A 26,526-nucleotide genomic window follows, 5' to 3' on the forward strand; every position below is an offset into this window, starting at 1 on the left:
TACTGCACCCTAAGCCCATTCAGCTCAGCCAGGAACTCAGTGGGAGGTGAATCAGCATAAAGGGTTCTCTAACTCAAATTGCATCATGGAAGTCATTGGGGAGAGCCTGATTCCCAGAAATTGGTCACTCTGGAAGGAGAGGGGAGCCTCAGCTACACCCTCTTCCTAATGTGGAGGGCTGGTGGTTGCCACAAATATCCCTTGCACCCCCACATGGGTGCCCCAGGCCTCCACACTCCCAGAGCCTTGTGGTTTGCTCCCAGGTACCAACATGCAGATCCCTCCGGGGGGGGGGGGGGAGGAAAACTCTGAGCCACCCCTGATAACAACACTGGCCAGCATGTCCCCCTCCCTGGGACTTTTGAATGGGCTCAGGATAGGTTTACGCACACCTCATTTGCACCAGCTTACTCTGTACCACCTTCCTGTGCCTAGGATTGTCCTGTAAAGCATACTATAGTAAATCAGTCACAAGAGTCTCTGTTTCTGCTGCAACAAACCAACAGAGCTGTCCCTTTTTTTTTTGAAAAATCATGCAAACAACAGCCACTGGTTGGGTAGGACTAAGGATCAAACCTGGCAAAGAGGAGCAATATAATCCTTTCCTCCCCTGCTGTGGTTCTAACAACAACAACAACAAAAGGCACATTCCTCCAAAATTGTTAATTTTCTTGGGTGCCAATGGGAGCTTACCTCCCAATGCACACAGCGGCTTCAGAGGAGTTATGTTTGTCAGGATGGTGTCAAGGAAGGAAAGGGTTAACTTCCCCATTCCTACCTGCTATACATAATCCTAAAAATCCTTAGTGCCCCCTGTGGCTGCTATCGCTTTCTTTTCCTTTTTAAAAGTGACTGTTAAGAACAAAGTTTGGCCTTTGTTGAAGATGATTAGCAGCAGCTACAGGACATGTGGTTGGAAGTGGATATTTTACACATTTAATTACCTTATGGAGTTTACTGCCACAAGGTGTTCTGATGACCACTTGCTGTACAATAGAACATGACAGGTTCATCAAGAGCCATTGGTAGGCATCTATCATTTTTGGCTGGTCTTGCCAAGGCAAAAATTGTAGTTTTAATCCTTTTCTTCTCAGGGCAAGCTCCCAGCCAAATGCTTTCCCAAAGGATGAACAACTGAGGGAGCGTGCCGAGCTTGGCGGATGAAACGCCTCTGGGGAGCAACACCCAATACCCCCTTCCACAAGAAGGGACAGCAGGAGGGGTCTTGAAGTTGCCCATCAATAGTTAGCACCTTGAGTGGCTGGGGATGGGTGGGGTAAAATTATTATTATTCAGATGTATTTGTATTTAAGTGACAGTATTTTTTTCTAAATCTCCATCTATATGTATAAATTTGCAGGGGCATTTCTTATGCAAATCCCTGTCATCTTTTATCCTCTGTTTTGATGCGTTTGTCCTCTCTTTTTTGCTATGCATAAACGACCACTTTATGGCAAGCGGGGAAGGAGTTAGAGAGCCAGCAGGTAAAAAAAAAATGCCTTCCTTTATCAGGTGGCTTCCTCCAAGCCTGTGGACCACTGAATCTCGCCGGATGCTATTCGGCAGTTGAATGCGCATGCATCCTCTGCGCCCCGAGATGCTGGCAGCCCACGCTCCCGGGGTCCCCGAGAAGGCCGGCTGCTCAGCACACGGGCTGCCGCGGCTTTGAGGCTCCTGAAGCGGCTGCCTTCCGCCTTCGGTCAGGCCTCTTCCGCGTGCCGAGCCCAGCTGCTGCCTCGGCTGCCTCTGCGCTCTCCCCTCTCCTAGCTCTAGGCGCTCGGGGCGGGGCGAAGCAGGGCGCAGGCGCGCGGCCTCGGGGCCTGAGGCGGTTGGCGCCGCCCCTTCCCCGCCCCCTCGCGCCGCCTCACAAGTCGGGCCTTGCGCGCGCGCCTGACAGGCCGCCGGAGCCGGCGAGGGAGCGAACGGGCGGGGGGAGGGAGGCGCCGGGGCGGGCGGATGGATGCATGGATCCCCGCGTGGCCTGGATCCAGCCCGAGCAGAAAGGCCCCGCCAATGCGCTCTGGATGCAGATCTGGGAAACCTCGCAGGGCCGCGGCGGAGGCGGCTCCGGCTCCTCCTCCTCCTCCTCGCCGTCTACGCCCTCCTCGCCGCCGCCCTTCCCTCAGGCAGCCCAGGCCCGCCACTCCCTGTGCCGCTTGACGACGACGACGACGACGACGCCCGCTGCCAAGCCGCCGCCGCTGCTCCTGACCGAGAGGCCGCCGCTGCTGCTGCTGCACAAGCCTCCTCCGGGGCCTCCGCCCTCCTCCTCCTCCTCCTCCGCGGAGTCCGGCGCTGACAGCCCCGGCGGGCCGCCTTCGTTCCCGCCGCCGCCGCCCTCGGGGTCTCGCCAGGCCTCGCCCGGGGGGAAGCCGGCGAAGCGGAGCGGGGAAGCGGCGGCGGCGGCGGCGCAGAGCCCGAGGCCGGCGGACGCCTCGCCCCCGCCCCTGCCCGCCCGCCACCTCCACCAGCACCAGTACCACCCGAGCCGAAGGAAACGGGAGAACAAGGCCAGCACGTATGGGATGAACTACCTGCTCTCCGGAGGCGGCGGCGGCGGGCCTTGTCCCGAAGCCCAGCCCGCGCTCGGCCCCGCTCCGGGCACCCCGTGGAAAAGCAGGCAGCGCTACAGCCCCGGCATCCAAGGGTGAGCCGTTCTGGGCGCTTGCTTGCGACGGGCTCCTCAGCTGTGCGGGGCCAAGACCCCTCGCCTGAAATTCCCCTCCCCAGTGAATGCTTTTAGACTGGGGGGGGGGGGGTCCTATTCATAGATACGTTGTAGCCGTGCTAAGTCTGGACCCCTAAGAGGGGGTTTCTACTAAGGCTGCCTGGTGGCTGATTTTTGTAGGCTGAAAGTGCTTGGATGATTTTAAGACAAGAAATGAATCCTAACAGTAAGACATTCTCGATTGGACTGACTGAGAAATCCAGTAAATTGGCTTAGGACCTCCATTTAGAATAATAGAATTGTAGATTTGGGAGGGTCCACAAGGGTCATCTAGTCCAACCCCTTGCAGTGCAGGAATCTTGCCCAACATGGGGCTCAAACCCAGGATTAAGAGTCTTATGTTCTATTGGCTGAGCTATTAACGGAATGAGACAGGGAGGATGATTGTGGGATTTTTCAAGGTGACCTGTGTCTTAATGCAGGGTCGTCTTTGCAGAACACATGTGAAACTTTCCTTTCTATATACACTTAAATTGGGGTTTAAGTCACTTTGTGATCAGTGGTCATACTTCAGAGTAAAATGAGGTTGTGGCTGAAAGGTGTCCACTTTCCGTGAAGCCTGTAGTTAGGAATGGCTGTTCTGCCCATGTGTTTTAGGTGTAACAGTTCAAAATTATTTTTCACCTGGTTTAGTATTATAGCTATGAGACTGAGCTTCAAAGGAGGAATTCCCTAGTACACTAACAATGAACTCCGTAGGTAACCTTTGGAGAACCGCTCTCATCCCTGCCCCGGTATATCTGCAATATTAGTATAGCGCTGACTTACATTGCGGTTGTGATTGTTTATTACCTGCCCTTCATCCTAAGGTCCCAAGGTGGGTTACAACAATTAAAACAATGTTAGAAACGGCTTACAATTCCAGAAATGAAGGGAGTCTTAAAAATATAAACATCAACTGTCAAAGCCCAGGTTGTAAGAGGTTTGTCTTCAACATTCCCTGAAAGTTGTACAGTGAAAATGCTAAACAGATCCCTGTGGGGAAGGAGTTCCATATCTTAGGGGCTGCCACAGAGAATGCCTTCTCCCACGCAACTGTGAGCTTCTGAGGACAGAGGAACAAACCAATAGCAGCTCCTCTGACAATCTTAGCATCCCCAAAAGGGCTGTTATATAGATCATAGAATCATAGAATCATAGAGTTGGAAGAGACCACAAGGGCCATCGAGTCCAACCCCCTGCCAAGCAGGAAACACCATCAGAGCACTCCTGACATATGGTTGTCAAGCCTCTGCTTAAAGGTAAAGGTAAAGGTACCCCTGCCCGTACGGGCCAGTCTTGACAGACTCTGGGGTTGTGCGCCCATCTCACTTAAGAGGCCAGGGGCCAGCGCTGTCCGGAGACACTTCTGGGTCACGTGGCCAGCGTGACATCGCTGCTCTGGCGAGCCAGAGCCGCACACGGAAACGCCGTTTACCTTCCCGCTGGTAAGCGGTCCCTATTTATCTACTTGCACCCGGAGGTGCTTTTGAACTGCTAGGTTGGCAGGCGCTGGGACCGAGCAGCGGGAGCGCACCCCGCCGCAGGGATTCGAACCGCCGACCTTTCGATCGGCAAGCCCTAGGCGCTGAGGCTTTAACCCACAGCGCCACCTGCGTCCCCAAGCCTCTGCTTAAAGACCTCCAAAGAAGGAGACTCCACCACACACCTTGGCAGCAAATTCCACTGTCGAACAGCTCTTACTGTCAGGAAGTTCTTCCTAATGTTGAGGTGGAATCTTTTTTCTTGTAGTTTGGATTGCAGATTGCAGGCAAAGTTGCACGAATTTTGGCTGGCCTTGGTAGTGAGATAAAATAGTTGCCAGGACTACTCCTGTAGATGTAAGATGTTGTCCATAGTAAAGAAATCAGAGACCTACCACCCACCACTTAAAGCTAAAAAGGTGAAGGGGTTTGTTCTGCTACTGCGCTCCTGAGGTTCTCCAAGTACAAATCTCCCCCTCACCTTTCTCTCTGCCTTGCAGCTGAAGAGGGGAAAACAATTGGAGGCAGTAAAATTCTGAATAATACCAGTTGCTAGAAATCACAGGAAGGGAGAGTGCTCTTGTGCTTTAAATCTGCTTGCTGGTTTCCTACAGGCATTTGGTTGGCCACTGTCAGAAGAGGATGCTGGTCTAGATGGGCAGTTGGCCTGGTCTAGCAGGCTTTCTCCAGCTGCTAGGTTGGGATGAAGGCGGTTTGTCACACATGCCAGAGTGGAACCTCTTAACAAATTTTTGCATTGTATCTATAAACTTTGAGGTGTGAACCTGTTAAAGGCGTAGCCATCTATCAGCGGAAGCATTAGGAGTTTGTGGAGGGGAGTTTTATGTGAAAGGGGTTGCACCCTTGTATATTTTTTCTAGTACTGAGGAATGCTCTCTTTTATTAGACAGCAACAGCATCTGTTTGTGTATACATGTGATCTCCATAATCTGGACCAGCAGGAAATAGTTTGTTACCCATTGTAAGCATAAGGTTGTCAGAAGTGGTTGTCTCTCTATTTTTATCTTATGCCACACTCACATGGCAGCCATTTTGTGTTATGCCATGCCTTCTCCATGGCTGCTATGTTGCGACTGGTGCCCCCAGCACACTCTCAAAATTTGAAATGTGCTCACTAGTCCAAAAATGTTGGCAACTGCTTTATGCTATACAGTGATTGAGGGCACAGGGCCTGAACATGTTACCACTTTATGTAATGAGGAGGGTCTGAAGAGTGGGAAAGGGAAATATGTCCTTTTTATTTTCTTTTTCCTGAAGCATCCCCTGTATTGCAAAGATCAGTCTTTTAACCTCATGACACACATTCATTCACACACACACACACACACACACACACCGTGGCCTGGTTCTAATCCTCAATATTCCAGGATACTGTAACATGTTAGTGGCTTGAGCAGACCTTCTCTCCTGAACTGTGCTAAACATTTTGTAAACATTTTCATATCTTACAGGATGTTTTTTAAATTTATTTTTTATTTTTGAAAATTTACAAACGTTATGTGTACATACAATACAACCTGCGTCCTAGAAGATGCCTAAGAATGTAGATTTTTGATCCTATTTTGGAATGGCCTTGATTTGCTGTCAAACTAATTATGTGAAGCGATGTTGCACACCTAAATGTGTATATTAGGAAAACTTGTATCACACCTAAAGCACTAAACAAGGAGCCATAATTAGCTGCAGCTGTCAAATATACACAATGGCAGAACTGGGATTGCTCTTCCATCTCATAATGTGGAATGACCCTAAAATGGAGCTTAGAAAGCTACAACTTCCCTTAAAGCTAGTTGTCCCAGTCTCTCTCATGTGCTCTATTATTAAGCATACTTTTGATACTTTGATGGGACTTGTGTAATATTAAAATTGTGGTTGTCCCACATGTTTTAATGTGTGTACATGTATTGGGAAGCCATTGTCATTCAGTTGTATGTGTGAGAGAGTTTATATTGGATTATTCCATGTGGTTTGTACACTGTCCTACATGTCACATGAGAAAGACATAATGTATGGCCAAGGTTATGCCATGAAATAAAAATCCATTGACAGTTTACTGTGACCTGTGATCAGTTCCTTAACTCTAATATCAATACCCAGAATCTATAATTTGTTTCCTGTGGTAGCTGTTGTGCCTATCATCCTTAAATATCTGATCCTCTGAGGCCTAGTTGAATTAATGATTTCTACTGCAAATCAGTTCTGAGTGTTAATAATAATAATAATAATAATAATAATAATAATAATAATTTATTTATACCCCACCCATCTGACTGGGTTTCCCCAGCCACTCTGGTTTGCTCCCAACAAAATATTAAAACATGATAAAACATCAAACATTAAAAACTTCCTTAAACAGAGCTGCGTTCAGATGTCTTATAAAAGTCAGATAGTGTTTATTTCCTTGACATCTGATGGGAGAGTGTTCCACAGGGTGGGCACCACTACTGAGAAGGCCCTCTGCCTGCTTCCCTGTAACCTCACTTCTTGCAGTGAGGGAACTGCCAGAAGGCCCTTGGCTGAACGAGGCCTAACGATGGGGGTGGAGACGTTCCTTCAGGTATACTGTTAGGATTCAGAACAGTACTCTGGTCTATGAATAAAACATATTCATATGTGTCAGAGCTGCCTCTAGGTCCCAGCTCACAGAGGACCAACGCTAGGCTGTCGTTATGTACAAAAGTCTTTATTGAGGATTAGTTTCCATTTCAAAGCCGTAGCGCGCAGCTCTACGTCTTAAAGCCTAGACCGGCGAAGTACCGTCTGAGTCTCCTCCCCTATGACACCAGTTTAAGATCCTAGCCCTGCTCCACCTTTTACGCTGCTCTCTCCTCCTCTGGGTCCTCCTGCCCGCTGGGGCATTGCCCTTTCTGGACTCTTCCGACGCTGAGTCGCTTAGCTCCTCCCCCTCCCTCCGGCGGGCTTTAGGACCCGGTTCCCAATCCTCACTCTCTGCTGTCCCGCGCTCCTGTACATTTGAACTTGCCTCTCGCGCCAACCCAGTGACCTTCCTCCTGACCGTTACACTACTTCTGTCACTGCTTCCCTCTTCTGGGATACTGGCCGGATCTGACCTCCCCTCCGTTGTCTGACCCTCCGATGGAGGTGTGGTCAGCCCTGCCTTATCTTCTCTCCCTGGTGGGGAATGCACTGGCCCCGATCCTTGGGACTCTTCCCCCCCCCACTCTGCTCTGGTGGGGAAGCTGGTCCTGATTTCCAACTACTGCTCTGGGAGTCCCCGCTGCCCCCTTGCTCCTGGGGCGTTCCCCTTGGGAACCCCCTACCCCTGGCCACTGGCGCCCCCTTCTGTGAATCTTCCGATTCGCTGGAGAGGCTCATGGAATCCCTCGGTCCACTGTCCTCTTCTCCTACGCTCCCCTTGGATTCCTCCCCCTCGCTCTCCATCTCCTCTCCTCCCTGTGCCTCTGCTCCTGAACCCCTGACAATATGTTTGCTGTCTCTGTACACACCAGAAACATACCCTTAGAGTATACAGACAACCCTAGTTGAAAAAACTTTATAAATGTATTTAGTGCCAAGGTGTTAATATTTGTTAAATTATTCTTTATAATTACAGTCGTACCTTGGTTGTCAAACTTAATCCGTTTGACTCCCGAAACAGTTCGAAAACCAAGGCGCAGCTTCCGATTGGCTGCAGAAACTTCCTGCACCCATTTGGAAGCTGCGTCGGACATTCGGCCTCCAAAAAACATTCACAAACCGGAACATTCACTTCCGGGTTTGTGGCGTTCGGGAGTCAAAACATCCAAGTACCAAGGCATTCAACAACCAAGGTATACAGCTGTACTGCAGTTCACCAAAACTCTTTTGTCTTTTCAGGTTGCATATTTTGCTTCCTGCACACAAACTGCTTTCTAGGAATGTAATTTCCTCCAAATTACATAATAATTATTGGAAATTTTGCTTTTTATAGAATATTCTAGTTCACACTGTTCTAAATTCAAATTTGTGTACTTTTTCATACCAATGGATGAATTTTCAGACTACAGTGGTACCTCGGGTTACAGACACTTCAGGTTACAGACTCCTCTAACCCATAAATATTACCTCAGGTTAAGAACTTTGCTTCAGGATGGGAACAGAAATTGTGCTCCGGCAGCGCAGCGGCAGCAGGAGGCCCCATTAACTAAAGTGGTGCTTCAGGTTAAGAACAGTTTCAGGTTAAGAAAAGACCTCCAGAACGAATTAAGTTCTTAACCCGAGGTACCACTGTAATTTAATGTACTTTTTCATACTAATGGATGGAAGTTTCACTTTAGAAACCCAGACTTGGATCTTAGGTATAAATAATTTAATTTTTTTTTTATTCTTCCCCATAGGCTTCATGAAGAAATAATTGACTTTTATGCCTTCATGTCCCCTCGTCCTGAAGAAGAAGTGATGAGAAGAGAAGTAGTGAAAAGAATAAAAATGGTCATCAAAGATCTTTGGCCTACAGCAGATGTGAGTACATCTCAGACTGGTATTTTAGGTCCCCAAGCTCTTCTCAACTCCATTCTCACCATAACGTGGGTGGACTGGGCACAACATAGGTTTGACTTCCTTATGTCTTCTGACCCAAATCAAAAGCCTTGGGGTAAATAAGGTTTCTTTCTAAGCGCTGTGCCACATTGATGGCTTCCATAGGATCCTTAATACCTTTTGTCTCTGTTTATTTAAAATGATGTATACAATGCTCTCGGCTAGCATTCAGTAGATCCAAAGTGTTGTGGAAACTTCCCTTATTATACTAAATTTATCCCCCCCCCCATGAAAACACATCAGTAGGCTTTTTGTCATAAAAACCATCCCAATAAAACTATTTATATTTATGACACTGGAGGGACAGCTGTGCACTGCTTCAGATATTGTGACCACATTCATGTCTCTTAGCCTTAAAGCTGGATATGGGGATAGGTGCAGAGAGACAGTAGTCAGAGTGTTCCACTGTGATTTGCCATCTATGAAAATGCTGCTTTGCACTGTCCCTTCCCAATCTGGGCGCATTCTTATTAGGAAACATTGAAACCTTTATTGTGGTATGCCTCCTTTTCAGAATCTGTTTTGTTTTTGATCTTCGTTACTGATGAGACACCTGCCAGAAAAATCACAGTCTTGGTAATAAATATTACAAAGCATAAATATTTGTCTTTCCCTGTTAATTCAGTTTTATAAATTGGTTTCATTCAAGTAATAGGAATGTGTTGAGGGCTCCCTCATCCCCATGTAGGGTTTCTGACCTCCTGGTTTTCTGTAACCTACAGTTTTCCATGGCAACTGAATCAAACAAACTCTGGTTAGAGTAAACCAGTAAAGAAATAAATCACTTCTGATTACCAAATCATTTGACTAGCAATTGAGTAGCATGACCTTTTAAGCAAGCCAGTTAGTTTTTGAGTGGAAGAAGCAAACAACAGTAAAAGGAACTGTTTCTGAAGATAAAGGCATGTGGATTTCCGTGAGGGATTTTTCAGTTCAGCGTTCAGAATTGTGAGATCTGCATTAACTTTGTTTTTCTTTTGCAGGTTCAGATATTTGGAAGTTTTAGTACAGGGCTCTATCTGCCAACTAGGTAAGCCTTGACTAACATTTCCAGCTCTCAGTGTATTTTGTTAATAATGCTATCATACAAAAGGGATTTTTTGTTCTTCCCAGTCTTAAAATCAATACAGGGAAGACACCAAAGGAAGGGGAAGGAAATTGGGGATAAACATGCAATTATTTCCGTTAACATGAACTTAGGTTTAGTATGTACTATGTAAAATGTAGGTTTACATAGTATGGTATGTAATGGGAATATGTTAATATATCTTCATTATATCCGCCCTTGAATTTGGCATAACTTTTTAAACTAAGTCTTATTTAGCAGAATTGTTTGTGTGATACTGACTTTTCACTGAGGTGTTTCATAGCATTCAACATATCACATCACTATTGTCAGGGGTTCAGGAGCAGAAGCACAGGGAAGAGGGGAGATGGAGAGCGAAGGGGAAGAATCTGAGGGCAGCGTAGGAGAAGATGACAGTGGCCCGAGAGATTCCATGAGCCTCTCCAGAAGCAAGGGGCCAGCGGGGACTCCCAGAGCAGCAGTTGGAAATCAGGACCAGCTTCCCCACCAGAGCATAGTGGGGGGGGGGGAGAGTCACAGGTATCGGGAGTAGCGTCTCCCCCAGCAGGGAGAGGAGAGGAGTCAGGGCTGACCACGCCTCCATCGGAGAGTCAGACAACGGAGGGGAGGTCAGATCCGGCCAGTATCCTGGAAGAGGGAAGCAGTGACAGAAGTAGTGTAACGGTCAGGAGGAAGGTCACTGGGTTGGCGCGAGAGGCAAGTTCAAATGTACAGGAGCGTGGGACAGCAGAGAATGAGGATTGGGAACCGGGTTCTAAAGCCCGCCGGAGGCAGGGGGAGGAGCTAAGCGACTCAGCGTCAGAGGAGTCCAGAAAGGGGAATGCCCCAGCGGGCAGGAGGACCCAGAGGAGAAGAGAGCAGCGGAAAAGGTGGAGCAGGGCTAGGATCTTAAACTGGTGTCAGAGGGGAGGAGATTCAGACGGGACTTCGCCGGTCTAGGGTTTAAGACGTAGAGCTGCGCGCTGCGGCTTTGAAATGGAAACTGAACCTCAATAAAGACTTTTGTACACAACGACAGCTTGGCGTTGGTCCTCTGTGAGCTGGGACCTAGGGGCAGCTCTGACAACTATGTATACTAGGATTTTAGACTTCTACTCTGTAATATTCTGGCAGATACAGAGTAATGATTATGAATAATAACTGACCTTAGCAATTGTTTTCCAGAGTTTAAATATTTCTATAAATGCAGAAAGGAAAGTATGTACACATGTAGGCAGTAATCTGGGCCTTTTTAAAATTTAACCAGATTGCCAACATTATGTGACAAAATACACAAAACACACTTATACCTGTGTGTGGTGCTCTTGGTTGAGGCTGTAATGTAATAACTTCACAGTCTGTTATCCTGTATTCATTTTCCTGCTTGGCAGGGGGGTTGGACTGTATTCATTTTCCTACTTGGCAGGGGTTGGTGTTTCCTGCTTGGCAGGGGGTTGGACTCGATGGCCCTTGTGGTCTCTTCCAACTCTGATTCTATGATTCTATGATTCCTACTTTTAGAAGCCCTCCTATTCTGTTTGAGGGGATTAGTAGTAAGGTTAGTCTACTGAAGACTGAATTTAACAATCTTCAAAGGAATATTAATGTGTAATCCTCTAATGAACCTTTATGTATGTTGTATTATCTATAGTGATATTGATTTAGTCGTTTTTGGGAAATGGGAGAGCCCCCCTCTGCAGCTTCTGGAACAAGCACTAAGGAAACACAATGTGGCTGAGCCATATTCAATTAAAGTACTTGACAAAGCTACGGTAAGTAACAGGAACAAGCTATATTCCATTTTAGAAAGTCAAGCTATTTAGTATAATTTTTTTTTTTAATGCAGCTATTTTTATGCTGTGTTGAATCTCAATACTTCTGCTTCTGAAGATGCAGGTTTCTGACTCAACGGCTTTATCTGAGTTTGTAATAGTAGTATTTGAATCCTAAACTTATTTTTTATTTCACAAAATGTATATTCTGCTTGATCATAAAAACCTCAAAACTGTTTATAAAAGGAGTAAGTAGGATAATAAGATTATCTAAACAACAACAACAACAATTTATTATTTGTACCCCGCCCATCTGGCTGGGTTTCCCCAGCCACTCTGGGCGGCTTCCACAGAAACCAAAAATACACTAAAATATCACCTATTAAAAACTTCCCTGAACAGGGCTGCCTTAAGATTGCTTCTGAATGTCAGGTAGTTGTTTATCGCTTTGACATCTGATGGGAGGGCGTTCCACAGGGCGGGCGCCACTACTGAGAAGGCCTTCTGCCTGGTTCCCTGTAGCTTTGCTTCTCGCAATGAAGGAACTGCCAGAAGGCTCTCGGCGCTGGACCTCAGTGTCCGGGCAGAACGATGGGGGTGGAGACGCTCCTTCAGGTATACTGGGCCGAGGCCGTTTAGGGCTTTAAAGGTCAACATCAGCACTTTGAATTCTGCTCGGAAACGTACTGGGAGCCAATGTAGGTCTTTCAAGACCGGTGTTATGTGGTCTTGGCGGCTGCCCCCAGTCACCAGTCTAGATGCCGCATTCTGGATTAGTTCTAGTTTCCAGGTCACCTTCAAAGGTAGCCCCACGTAGAGCGCATTGCAGTAGTCCAAGCGGGAGATAACTAGAGCATGCACCACTCTGGTGAGACAGTCCGCGGGCAGGTAGGGTCTTAGCCTGCGTACCAGGTGGAGTTGGTAGACAGCTGCCCTGGATACAGAATTGACCTGCGCCTCCGTGGACAGCTGTGAGTCCAAAATGACTCCCAGGCTGCACAGTTACCCCATTCAGGACCAGGGAGTCCTCCACACCAGCCCGCCCCCTGTCCCCCAAAAACAGTACTTCTTTCTTGTTAGGATTCAACTTCAATCCATTTAGCCACCATCCATCCTCCAACCACCTCCAGGCACTCACACAGGACCTTCACCACCTTCACTGGTTCTGATTTGAAAGAGAGGTAGAGCTGGGTATCATCTGCATATTGATGGACACCCAGCCCAAACCCCCTGATGATCTCTCCCAGTGGCTTCATATAGATGTTAAAAAGCATGGGGAAGAGGACGGAACCCTGAGGCACCCCACAAGTGAGAGGCCCAGGGGTCTGAACACTCATCCCCCAACAGCACTTTCTGAACACGGCCCAGGAGGAAGGAGCGAAACCACTGTATAACAGTGCCCCCAGCTCCCAGCCCCTCTAGACGGTCCAGGAGGATGTTATGGTCGATTGTATCAAAGGCCACTGAGAGATCCAGCAGAACTAGGAAACAACTCTCACCTTTGTCCCTAGCTCGCCGGAGATCATCAACCAGCACGACCAAGGCATTCAGTCCCATGATGAGGCCTGAATCCCGATTGGAAGGGATCCAATTGGTCTGCATCCTCCATGTGTTCCTGGAGTTGTTCAGCAACCACTCGCTCAGTCACCTTGCCCAAGAATGGAAGATTTGAGACTGGGCGATAGTTGGCCATACTGGCCAGGTCTAAAGATGGTTTTTTAAGAAGCGGTTTAATGACTGCCTCTTTCAGCAGATCTGGGAATGTTCCCTCACAGAGGAAAGAATTCACCACCCCGCAGAGCCCATTGCCCAGCCCTTCCCGGCTTGCTTTTATTAGCCAGGATGGGCAAGGATCAAGGAGACAGGTGGTTGGTTTCTCACGTCCAAGCAGCCTGTCCACATCCTCGGGGGTAACGGATTGAAATTGATTCCATGCAACTTGACCAGACAGGACTCTAACACTCTCCCAACCCAGCCCTGCTCCCACGGTGGTGTCTAGCTCCTTCCGAATATGAGTGATTTTATCTGCAAAAAACTTTGCAAAATTGTTGCGGGAGATCTTGGGGTCTTTACAAGTCCCTGGTGGTAAAGGTGGTTCCGTTAAATTGCGGACCACCTGAAAGAGTCTCCTGCTACTATTTTCTGCAGATGCAATAGAGGCGGTGAAGAAAGTCTTCTTCGCCGTCGCTATCGCCACTTGGTAGGCTCGACGTTGAGCTCTAACCTGTGTCTGGTCAGATTCGGAGTGAGTTTTCTGCCACCGACGCTCTAGCCGTCTCAGCGATTGTTTCATCGCCCTCAGCTCCGAAGAAAACCAAGGGGCTGTCCGGGCTCCATGCAATCGGAGAGGGCGCTTCGGAGCCAGACAGTTGATAGCCCTGGTTAACTCCGCATTCCAGCGGGCCACCAGGGAATCAGCTGAAAGGCCACCAACATGGGATAAAGCATCCCCTACCACTCTCTGGAAACCATTTGGATCCATTAAGTGGCGGGGGTGGACCATCCGAATTGGTCCCACCTCCCTGAAGAGGGGAAGGGTCACGGAGAAGTCCAGTTGCACCAGGAAGTGATCTGACCATGGCACTTCTTTTGTTTCACTTTTACTTAGTGTCAGATCATCCACGTCACTAGAGGTGAACACCAGGTCTAAGGCATGTCCATGACTATGAGTTGGGCCAAACTGATTCAGGGACAGCCCCATGGAGGCCATGCTTTCCACGAAGTCCCGAGTGGCCCCTTGTAAGGTCGTGCCGGCATGGATGTTAAAATCCCCTAGGACAACCAAACTAGGTGTCTCCAGGAGAACATCCGCCACGACCTGAAGCAGCTCGGACAGGGAATCCTTGGTGCAGCGGGGAGGTCGATACACCAAAAGGAATCCTGTACTGTCCCTATTGCCCAACTTCCAGAATATGCACTCAGAAAACTGGGTCTTCCCAGTAGGACGCCTGATGCAAGCTAATGACTTCCTAAAAATCACTGCAACCCCCCCTCCCCGCCCACATGACCTGGGTTGCGTAAGAGAAACCTGGAGGGCAAGCAGCGGCAAATACAGGCCCATCTGCTTCCTCCAACCAGGTCTCTGTCACACATGCCAGGTCAAATCCTCCATCCACAATCAGGTCATTTCTTTTTTTAAAAAATAATTTTTTATTAGATTTTTCCACCATAGTAACACAAACCACAAAGCAGATTAATACACAAAAACAGAAAAGAAAAAAGAGAAGAAGAGAGAGAAAAAAGAAAAGGAAAAAAGGGGGGAACAATAAACAAATAGACAATAATAACAAACTTAATTCTTCACAAATCCAACTTTTTAAACATCTTGATTGACTTCCTCAAATCCCTCCCTTCTGAGTTTCCTTGTAATTTAAAAGTAACAGCTTTCCAATATCATTATTAAACTAAAACAATTTCCAATTATAGTCATCTTATTCACTTTTCTTGACATTCTGAATCCCATTTATTTAATTATAACTTAATTTGTCCTAGGCCTATTTGTTTCTTTCAAGTAATTTCTAATTTTTTATACTGCAATATTTGTTCAAATAGTCCTTGAATTTCCTCCAGTCCTCTTGAACCTCCTCTTCTTTCTGGTCGCGGATTCTTCCAGTCAGGTCAGCTAGCTCTGAAAAGTCCATCATCTTCATCTGCCAATCTTCCACTGTTGGTAGTTCTTGTGTTTTCCAATTTTTAGCAAGTAATATTCGAGCGGCCGTTGTGGCATACAAAAATAATTTAACATCTTTCTTGGGCAATTCTACACCTTTTATTCCAAGAAGAAAGGCCTCTGGTTTCTTAATAAATGTATATTTCAACATTTTTTTCAGTTCATTATAAATCTTCTCCCAGAAGTCTTTCACCTTGGGACAAGTCCACCACATATGGAAAAAAGTACCTTCTTTTTCTTTACATTTCCAACAAAGATTACCCCTTTTGTGATAAATCTTTGCTAATTTTACAGGGGTCGAGTACCATCTATACATCATCTTCATAATGTTTTCCTTTAACATCGTACATGCAGTGAACTTAACCCCTTTCCTCCATAGCCTCTCCCAGTCCTCCATCATTATATTATGTCCCACATCCCTTGCCCAATCAATCATGACCGATTTAACTTGTTCATCCTTTGTATGCCACTCCAACAACAAACTATACATTTTAGACATATTCTTATCATTAGTATCTAACAACTCCGTTTCCAATTTGGTTTTTTCTGTTGCAAAACCTTTTCTCTTATCCATCTTATATAATTCGTTAATTTGGTAATATTGCAACCAATTCACTTTATCTTTAATTTGTTCAAATGGTTTTAATTTAAAACCTTCCTGATTCTCTAACAACAAATCTGAATACCTCAACCATTTGTTTTCCATATTTAACTTTTTTTGAGCCTGTGCTTCCATTGGTGAAATCCATTTTAGTGTTTTTCTTACTAAGAGATCTTTGTATCTAGTCCATACATTGTATAATGCCTTTCTAATTACATGGTTCTTAAAACCCCTGTGGGCCTTTACCTTGTCATACCATAGATATGCATGCCATCCAAATCGATTATCCAGTCCCTCTAAGTCTAACACATCATCATTCTCTAATTGAATCCAATCCTTGATCCAGCAGAATGCAGCAGCTTCAAAGTATATCTTCAAATATGGCAGGGCAAAGCCCCCTTTCTTTTATATCTGTAAGTAATTTATATTTAATTCTAGGTTTTTTCCCCTGCCAGATAAATTTAGACAATACCTTCTGCCATTCTTTAAAACATTTGACATTGTCAATGATTGGTAAAACTTGAAATAAGAACAAAATCTTAGGCAATACATTCATCTTAACCACCGATATTCGGCCCATCAATGAGAGTTTTAGATTTGACCATACCGCAAGATCTCTCTTGATTTCATTCCATAATTTTTCATAGTTATCTTTGTAAAGATTCAAGTTCTTTTTTTGTTTGTTTGTTTTTTAATAGATTTTTATTAAAATTTTAAAGGTTACATGAGTAATAAAACAATAACAGCAGAAAAACACCCAATTAGACCAAAAAAAGAAAGCAAAACAATACATAAAAACAAGTCCCATCAAAGAAAAAAGATAAAAAAGGAAAACAGACAAAAAAGAAAAAAAATGCATACAATCAAAAACAAAAGAACAAATCAAACCTTTACATAACTTTCTTTCTTTAGCTTATTTCCTTGACCTCCTCTCACCTCCCCTCTTTGTATTCTGGTTCAGTTAGATATTTCAGCAAATCCTTCATCTTTGTTTTTATCCTAATAATTTATCTTAATATACTGTAATTTAACATTCTCTTCTTTCACAAATTAATCATCCATTTTTTCTTTGTTTAATCTTATTTCTCCTTAAAAGTAATATATTTGAACTTAATCTGTTAAGACATTTTCCCTAGGGTCATAAAAATTTCATTCCACGATTTTTCCATCTCTCATTAAAAAATTTTATTTTTTTTAAAAATCTCCATATATACACTTTAAATTCCCAATTTTCTTCCACCGTCTCCCCTCCCCGGTCTCGGCCCCTGCCATCAGTTCCATCAACCTCCCAGCGTCCATCAACCTGGAGATCTTATATCCGAGGCTCTTAACTCTTCTTCACTTCCCTTTTGCCGATCTTCTTGATAATCTTTGGTGCTTAAAAGCAGATCTCGGGGGAACTCCAACCCAACGATGCTTATATTCCTTCTTGACAGGTCTGCCAGATTTCCATAGTTAAAGCTAGGGCCCATAAAGTATTCCGAATCTTGTTTCACAATTCTTCCAAGTCCAAAGGCCCCAAAAGCTCCCATCTCCTCCTGGCTCAAATTCATATTCCAAAAGTCATTTGATCCCTGCATAAGGGGATCTCTCCACCTTTCCTTTTCCAAATCAGGCCAGGCACCCATCTTCAAAAACTGGCTTCTCCTAATTACAGTCATATAAGGCCTCAAGTTGTAATCCTCCATTTGCCTCTTTAGGGTTAAGGCTCCCCCTTGTTTTGCTTTGTACTCAACAACAGCAACTTTCTCCTTCTCTAATTCATCAATTTGTTCAGTTAAGAAAGATTCCTGTGCCGGGTTCTTGTCGACTTCTATGCTGATACCCACTTTTGTTGCCAAAATGTCAATCTTAGTAGCCATGACATCTATCTGTTTATGCAGCTTTCCCAACAAATAGAATGTCCTATTCAGTACAGACGCTACTTCTTCCTTTGCCAACATTCTTAAGATGTTCAAGGTCAGAACTAATTTCTCACAGTCTTTATCTTAAGGCCAATTTCCCAGCTGCGCTCTTGTAACAATGTCCCAAAACTCCCTCTAGAGGAAGACAGTCTCCATTTGTATCAATCCTTTACAGCACAGTTCCAAAAGTAAATTAGTAACAGTTTCCAGTTACCTTTTCTTCTTTTTAAGTGCAGAAGTGGACAATAGAAACAATGTCTTTCTTTAAAAGCTAGCTGTCAAATTTGTCCTGTTTACCATCGATGGACTTTTTGCAAGCCGTTCCCAGGTTCAGAGATGTGATGCTTCGATTTTTAAATTTTCACCTTCCCCTCAAGTTCACTTGGTCAAGATTAATAGTTTCAATCAGTGGAATTTTAATCCAAAACCTTAGTTAACAACTACTTCGCTTCAGTCTATTTACAGAAAGGGAAGGTGGACTTCCTGTTTGAACTTTCCCCGTTCGGTGCCAAATTAAATTATTTAAAAGCTCAATTTCCCGTTCTACTCACGGGTTGTTGTTTAAAATCCAATTGTCCACAGGAAAAAAGTCAGCGCTCTCCGACAGCAGCAATGCAGCTTCGCTCCGTGAAATAGGCGGTCGATTCAAAGCACCGCGCCTCTCACCCCACGTCGCTCCGGATTCCCGATACCAGGTCTCCCCGCGAGTAGGGGGGCGCAGAAGGTGCCAGCCGAATCCCAGGTTCACAGACTTCTTCCATCTGTGATTTCTGAGGGTCTCCGCCTTCGCTGTGGCGGTCAGACCCTGTTTTTCACGGAGCCGGTTCCTCCCAATCAGAGGAGCTCCGCCATTGCCGGAGGCGCTAACCCGGAAGTCCGTAAAGATTCAAGTTCTTTACCGATAAATTCACACCCACATACTTAACTTTTTTCACCGAAACAAGGCCTGTCCTTTCAAAAAGGTTTTTTCTTTCCTCATTATCTAATTTTTTTTCTAAAACTTTGGCTTTGCTCTTGTTTAGTTTAAATCCTGCTACCTGCCCAAACTCTTGAATCAGCTCCAGTGCTTTCACTGCACTGGTTTCTGGATCTTGTAAAGTTAAAACCAAATCATTAGCAAAGGCTTTTAATTTATATTGCTTGGATCCTACTACAATGCCTTTAACCTCCTCCTCTTTCCTCAACATGTTTAACAAAACCTCCAGAACAGAAATAAATAGCAGAGGGGAAAGCGGGCACCCTTGCCTGGTTCCTTTCTCAATTCTGATTTCCTCTGAGACCACATTATTAACTATGATTTTTGCTTTTTGTTCAAAATAGATCGCATTAATACCATTTATAAATTCCTGGCCAACCTCAATTCTTTCTAGATTTTTCATCATAAATAACCAAGAAACACTATCAAAGGCCTTTTCAGCGTCAATAAACATGAACATTGCTTTACAATTTCTTTTCGCTTCCAACCTTTCTATTATATCAATTATATTTCTTATGTTATCTTTCATATGTCTCCCAGGCAGAAATCCGGCCTGGTCCTTATGTATATAATTTGATAGAACCTTTTTTAATCTATTGGCCAAAATGTTTGCGAAGATTTTATAGTCCACATTAAGTAATGAGATTGGTCTATAATTTTTTACATCGGATCTATCTTGATCTGTTTTTGGAATCAGAGTGATAAATGCATCTTTCCAGGTTTCGGGAGCTTTGTCCCCTCTTAGAATCTTATTACACACATCTGCCAACGGTTGAATTAGCCAATCTATCAATATTTTATAATATTTTGTAGAAAGACCATCCAGTCCCGGGGCTTTGCCTAACTGCATCTTATTTATTGCCATCTCAACCTCCTGTCTCGTAATCATGCCATTTAGTAGGAACCTTTTATCCTCGGGAATTTTCTGCATTTCATTCGCCACAAGGAATTGCTCAATTTTATCCTTATCTTCTTTACCTTTTTTATACAGCTGTTTAAAGTATTTCTGAAAACATTTTCTTATATCTGCAGGGTTTTCCATAGATTTTCCATCAGATACAATGTTTGTAATAGTACTTTGCTTCTGTCTCTTTTTTAATTGCCAAGCCAACAATTTCCCACATTTATTTGCAGATTCAAAATTTATCTGTTCATCATTTTAATTTTCCATTCTATTTCCTGGTTAATAATTTGAGAAAATTAAATCTGCAATGCTTTAATTTCTTTTGGAATCTGTTGACTCTTTGGCATTAATCTTAAACTTTTCTCTTTGTCTTTTATTTGAGACAGAATTTTCTCTTTTTTCTCATTCTGTATCTTTCTCCTTATTGAGTTCTGTTGTATGAGGAAACCTCTCATTACTGCCTTACTTGCATCCCAAATGACTCGTTTCAACCTCTGTGTTCATATTTAGTTCAAAATAGTCTTTTAGAGTCTTTTGGGCCTTACTAATCATCTGTTCCCCGCATCTCATTTCTGTTCTTCCTGGTCGTCTCCCCCCGCCCCAAATCTTGCCGCAGGAAACTTTCCTCTCAGGCGCAAGTGGCCTCCTCTTTCCCCTCCAACCTTTCCATAACTCCATAGTGTGGATAGCAGGACTTTTGGAAACAGCGGTAGGAGGCGGGCAATTCTTTCTTGCCTCTGTAAAAAACAACAACCCCACCCCAGATTGTATTGTTTTTCTTGTTTTTTGTGCACTACTAAATTCAAATTCAAAATCCTTTATTAGGCATCTGTGCACTACTAAAATAGGTGCAGTGTGCATAGGAATTTGTTCATATTTTTTTCAAACTATAGTTTGGCCCCCGACAGTGTCTGAGGGACACTGAATCGGCCCCCTGTTTAAAAAGTTTGAGGACTCCTGCTCTAGAGAGACCATAAACTGAAACCAACTTTGATTACTTCTTATAGTTTGTTTGGGGGACACAACACAGAGCCAAGCCATGACTTAGCCTTGGACCACTGTGCTAAGCCATGTTTTGACTTAGCATTACATGCAAACTGGGCCAAATAACAAAGTAGGGAATCAGCATCATATTTATTTTTTGTTAAAGTTGTTCATCACTTTAAAAAAAGTAGCAAAGTGACTTGCAAGAAAAAATATACAAAAATAAATATAATAAATATATAAAATATAAAATAAATATATAAAAATAAATATAAAAATACAAGACTGAAGCATAATATTTAGCAGCAAGTTTCAGGGGCAAGCCAACCCATTTTCCTGCTAGAATAAAAACTTTTTGGTCTGACATTTGAAGACTATGTGGGAAACGACCAGTCTGATCACTCAGGTCAGGGTGACCCAGCAGAGATAGCTCTACCAAATACCTACCAACTGTATCTGGTGGTGGGACACAAAACGATGCCTCCCCAAAACTTTGAGTTAAATAAACATATTCCTACACTAAGTGATGGTTCTTAAAGCTTAGAGCTTTAAAAACAACAACCAGCACTTTGAATTGGGCTCGGAAATGAACTGGAAGCCAATACAAATTGAATTGTGCTGGTGTTGCATGGTTTACAAAACTGGGACTGATTTATTGAAAGTATTTTTATCCCTTTCTTCAGCAAAAAAAGGCTATGAGAACAGCACACAAATATCAGTACTAAGGCAGTCCCTGCTCTCAGGCTTATAATCTAATTAAAAAGACTTAACACAAAAGGGGAAAAAGTTTGAGAGAGAGAAGGACAAAAGAAAATTATGGAACTCTGATTGATTAGAGATCTAGCTGCTGCATTTCTTTGGCCAGCTGAAATTTCCAGTTACTTTTTTTAAGGCAGCCCCATGTTGCGTGTGTTAATCATGATCTTAATATGTGATCATGACTAGGTCTCCCTTCTCAAAGAATGAGCTCACCAGCCTAAACAGAGCAGAAACACTATTCAAAATTGCTTCCTCACAACTATTAAATAAATACAATTTAAATCTCCATCCCAAGGTGAGCACCTGAATCTGTACAAATGTACTGTTCTGATGGTAACACTTTGCAAAGGATGCTGAAGCTCCTTTAAAGTGCCATAAAGGCTGCATACATTGGTGCCAGTTCAGTGTCAAAAGAAGAACTTGAGTTAGCAGGAGCATGTGTTGATAGTAGGGACGCAGGTGGTACTGTGGGTTAAACCACAGAGCCTAGGACTTGCCGATCAGAAGGTCGGCGGTTCGAATCCCCACTACGGGGTGAGCTCCCGTTGCTCAGTCCCTGCTCCTGCCAACCTAGCAGTTCGAAAGCACGTCAAAGTGCAAGGAGATAAATAGGTACCGCTCCGGCGGGAAGGTAAACGGCGTTTCCGTGCGCTGCTCTGGTTCGCCAGAAGCAGCTTAGTCATGCTGGCCACATGACCCGGAAGCTGTACGCCGGCTCCCTCGGCCAGTAAAGTGAGATGAGCACCGCAACCCCAGAGTCTGTCACGACTGGACCTAATGGTCAGGGGTTTCTTTACCTTTGTGTTGACAGTAGCAACATTGGCATGGTAAAAGAAGCAGTGCTTATGGGTTGAACAGATACTGGGTAGCTACCTCAAAGCAGTTCTTTGAAGGATTTCTCTAGATCATTGTGAAATTAATTTTATTCACTGCACATCATCTGCATTGATGCAAAGTTAAATTGTCCTTGTAAGTCATGCTTGGATATTTTAATTTAAAATAAAAACTGTTGGTCTACTTGTTGGAGTTGGTTGAATGACTGGTTTGAATATCTTTACAGGTACCAATAATAAAGCTTACTGACCAGGAAACCGAAGTGAAAGTTGACATTAGTTTTAATATGGAAACTGGTGTCAAGGCAGCTCAACTTATCCAAGACTACATGAAGGTACAGTCAATAGAAGATAAACAAATTTTGATATTCCCTGATATTTCTATTGCTTTTCGAAATGCAACAATTCATATGGTTACCAGCATTTTTTAACTATGTCATTCAAAGCAGAACAATCCAGCCAGGCTCAGAGTACACAATTAAACCATTTTACACCCTGCCTCCACCCATCATGGGCTCATTAAAGTTCACCTCTTGGTTGCACTTTTCCTCAACTCTGTGACTCCCATTATAGGCATGTGCTCCCTAGAAATAATGAAGTAGCATTGTGCAGAATGCACAAGACTTCATTGCTTTCCCTCAAAGCAGTTGCTGCCAAATCCATCCTGACAAAAGCTTTTACATTGTAGGCATGGGCAGTCCTCTGAAGTTCCAAGCATCCTAGGGAACATCTAACACATGGAGAAAAATGACAAAGTTTATGGCAGGCTTCTATATGGATTGCCTGCTAATCTGTGGCAGACCTATAGCCTCAGGTTGTTGTCTGCAGGAGCTTTTCATTCAAGCATTGGGACATAAAGACTGAGCTTTCCACCATGTCTTTTTATGGAGAGGGTGACAGCTCTTCATCAGACTTTGTTCAAGATGCCGCGCCTATTGCGCTAGGAGTAAGGTGACCGCGGACATTCCAGGCCCTCTGAGATTCTATAACTGGATTGGTGGATGCTGGAAACAATTTATCACCTTTTCTTTCAAACTGAGTGCCATTACTAGGGGCAGGTTCCTCTTCTCTCCCTTGTCTGAAATCCGGACATACTGAATCTTGGTCAACCTCAAGCACCTGCCATACCCATCAATCATAGAACCAGATTAGTTGTCCAAAATATTGTTTGGTATTTTCTCTTGTTTCATGGTGCAAAAATAAAATAACTTTTTTGCAACTACTTCTGGACCTCAAGTTGCGTGCCGAGGCACCTGAGCCACAAAGTTCCCAGGAGAACAATAAAACACGCTGACAAAAAGTATTTTGGTTTATGGGTTCAAATAGGCCACAACTTTATTGGTTACAGACTACCTTGACTTCTGCCCGTCTGCAGGGAGTCCCCTTAAGGATAAACCACTAATAGGAGGTGTGCTATGACTTACATCAAAGAGGGGCACCCCGAGGGAGCCAACATGGCGGCGAAGGTAGTTACTAAGTAATTTCGCTTACCCTTATCAAAGTTTTAAATGGTTTTAAGCGGTTTTTATCCTCCCTTGTTTTTATTCGTGAGTTTTAATGATCTGCTGGCTGTGCTGGCTGTCTTTTAATATCCCGCCACTTGTGTTATCTTTGTTTCTTTTATCTGGGTTGCTCCGACGCCCCGGACTCGCCGCCACGGCTGCCGCCGCCTCCCTAACTGGGAGAAATAAGTGAAAGGTTCTCCTGGGCATAAATCCTCTGCCCTGTCGACCAGCTCTTTCCTTTAGCTTTTAGTTTACTGCATATTGCGAAGTGAATTTTGCCCGATTGCTGGAACCGGGCTGTCTCGAAAATCCTAGGAATAAGGAAGAGGGGAAGGAAGAGGCTTGAACTGGCTGCCTTACTGTGAGAAATTTATGGCACCACTCTCCTGGAAGTGGTAGTATTCTTGTGAGGAAGACTAAAGGATTTAAGGAGCTCCCCAGCACAGTGCCCACAACGGTTATCCTGCAAAATTGATTTATGGGCCATGGAAAACGCCCAAGAGACCTTGATGAGGCATTACCCTCTCCGAGGCCTAAGCAATTAAGGAAGGGTTCACCTAAAGGAGGGAGAGGCCCCGAGGATTGTACCTACTCAATAGCAACTCAAAATCATTTCAATCCTCTAACTGCCCTTGAAACAACATCAGAAGATGAGGCACCTGAGACGTTACAAATTGGAAACGCTAATGGTAACACAAATGGGGATGGTCCCTATCCGAAGGAGGAGTTGATCAAAGAATGGAACTCAGGATAACACCCCCCTGGATAAATCGTTGTCCCTTCACCCCTCCATGCCGGACTTGGAATCAACATACATCGAAGACCATCCTCGTCCTGAGACGGTAGTGGCCACTTCAAGTCAGGCTTCTCCACCAAAAATCCAACAATCATGTGAGGAAGACACCACAGTGTCGAGAGTCACCACAGAGTGGACTGAAGACCCAGCAGGACACATAAATCAAATGATCACAAGTGGATCGGTTAGATCCCTAAAGAGGACGGCTCCAGCGGACTTGGCAGGAGCCTCTTCAGAGCCTAGTTGGGCCCGACAGCTAAAAATGCTAAATATTATCTCTACTCACCAGGATGCTAACTCTCTTCTGCCCCCCCAAAAATTCTGGCCCTCGCGATTCGATCGTGCCACAACCGGCTCACACTAAAGCAAAAGATTCACCACAACTGGCGCGCACCAGAGCAAAAGACTCACCACACCAGGACGACAACTCCCAGCAAAGGAAAATAATGGACTTCTTTAAGGGAGTGTCCTTGCCGCATAAGAGCCCCCCACAAGAAGTTAAATGACGGTTAGCCGGACAACCCAGAAAACCACCAATATCGATCCTCTGTTGGAACATCGCTGGCTGGTGTAGGAAAAAATGTGATCCAGAATTCCAGTCGTATATCAACTCGTTTCATATCATTCTATTGCAAGAAACTTGGGAGGAGGGTGAAATTGTCATAAACGGATTCGACCTACTATCCCTTCCAGCTTGCCCCTCCCAGAAAGGAGGACGGCTGAAAGGTGGTCTAGTTATTGGTATCTCACTGAAGCTGCATTTCAAATTTTCATTAGTTTTGACTGCTCCCCCTTATGCTTTATCCGGGTTGATGTCGGGGGGGGGGGGGAAGTATCACTGCTAATTTCCAATGTCTACCTCCCGCCAGGGGGTTCATCCCTTGAACTGCATGATAGATGGGAAATATTAGAAGATCATTTAGTATCATGCAGAGTGAAATATCCCAACAGCCAATCCCTAATTGGTGGTGACTTTAACGCACGTATAGCAGCAAATTGGGTCGATTTAACTAAAGCTAAATGGTGGACTACTCCATGCCTCGACAATTATGATTTGAGACATGCCTTAGGGAGAGCCTCAAAAGACTCTAAAGTAAACGAGGCTGGAGTACTTCTTTACCAAACGGCTATTCACTTAAACCTAGTACCTCTGAATGGTTGCTGCCCTCCTGACATACCGGGGGAGTATACCCACCAAGGCATAAAATCAAACAGCGTACCAGATTACCTTTTAGCCTCGAGTGACCTGATTTCGAAAGCTCTCTCTTTTAAGATTGGCAATATTCAGTTCAGTGACCACCTCCCACTTGCTGCTACGTTTGACCTAGACTGGCATGGGGATGAGCACAGTCATCCAACTCAATTAGATATTAACGCAGAAAACCCGGTAGAGGGTACTAATACGGCATTACGAGTGAAGGGTATAAAGTGGTCTGTCACGCAGGCTCAAAAATATTCTGAATTTTTTCAGCAGGAGATTATACAAACCTATTCAGCCCTTGGCATAACCTCATATGCACACGATCAAACTATTAATCTATTTGCCAATCTGTTGAATGACCTTACGTCATTCTTTACTGTTCCAACCCACCAGACAAATAGGGCCCACTCCAAGACAGGTGCACCGTGGTTTAACCGTAATTGCAAACAAGCCAAACAACATCTCTGTGCTATTTATAATGATTACAAATCCTCAGGGGCGACTACGCTTCCCAAGGGGTACTATCAGGCAAAATCAGCTTACAAATATGTGCAAAAAAAGGCCAAACAGGAATGGCAACTGAACCGCTGGCAAGCACTTATAGCTGCCTCAAGTACCCGTAATTCCCGAAAATTCTGGCTCTTGGTTAACAGAAAATCTAAAAAATATCCCCCAACAGTTATTCCTGCCCCAGTTTGGGAATCCTTTCTAAGGAACTTAGGAACCAGACCTTAATACTAATACAATCGATGGATTCTATGAGCAGCTCCCTCTCTGGCCACCCACTGACCCGGAAGAAATCCA

General features: G+C 44.6%; 1 protein-coding gene across 2 annotated transcripts in view; it reads left to right on the forward strand.

Annotated features, from left to right (window-relative positions):
- The first annotated feature begins 1,915 nt into the window (after positions 1-1,915).
- TENT4A (terminal nucleotidyltransferase 4A) overlaps positions 1,916-26,526 on the forward strand; it is a 40,404-nt gene continuing 15,793 nt past the window's right edge. The window contains exons 1-5 of one of the 2 annotated variants that reach the window (XM_079983564.1): positions 1,916-2,647; positions 8,550-8,673; positions 9,735-9,781; positions 11,469-11,589; positions 22,448-22,555. In XM_079983564.1, coding sequence (XP_079839690.1) covers positions 1,965-2,647; positions 8,550-8,673; positions 9,735-9,781; positions 11,469-11,589; positions 22,448-22,555 — 1,083 coding nt within the window. In that variant the 5' untranslated portion in view covers positions 1,916-1,964. The remainder of the gene's footprint in view (positions 2,648-8,549; positions 8,674-9,734; positions 9,782-11,468; positions 11,590-22,447; positions 22,556-26,526) is intronic. The other variant, XM_079983563.1, reaches the window with a different exon arrangement.

Source organism: Podarcis cretensis, assembly GCF_951804945.1.
Source record: "Podarcis cretensis genome assembly, chromosome: 7".
Taxonomy (NCBI): Eukaryota; Metazoa; Chordata; class Lepidosauria; order Squamata; family Lacertidae; genus Podarcis; species Podarcis cretensis.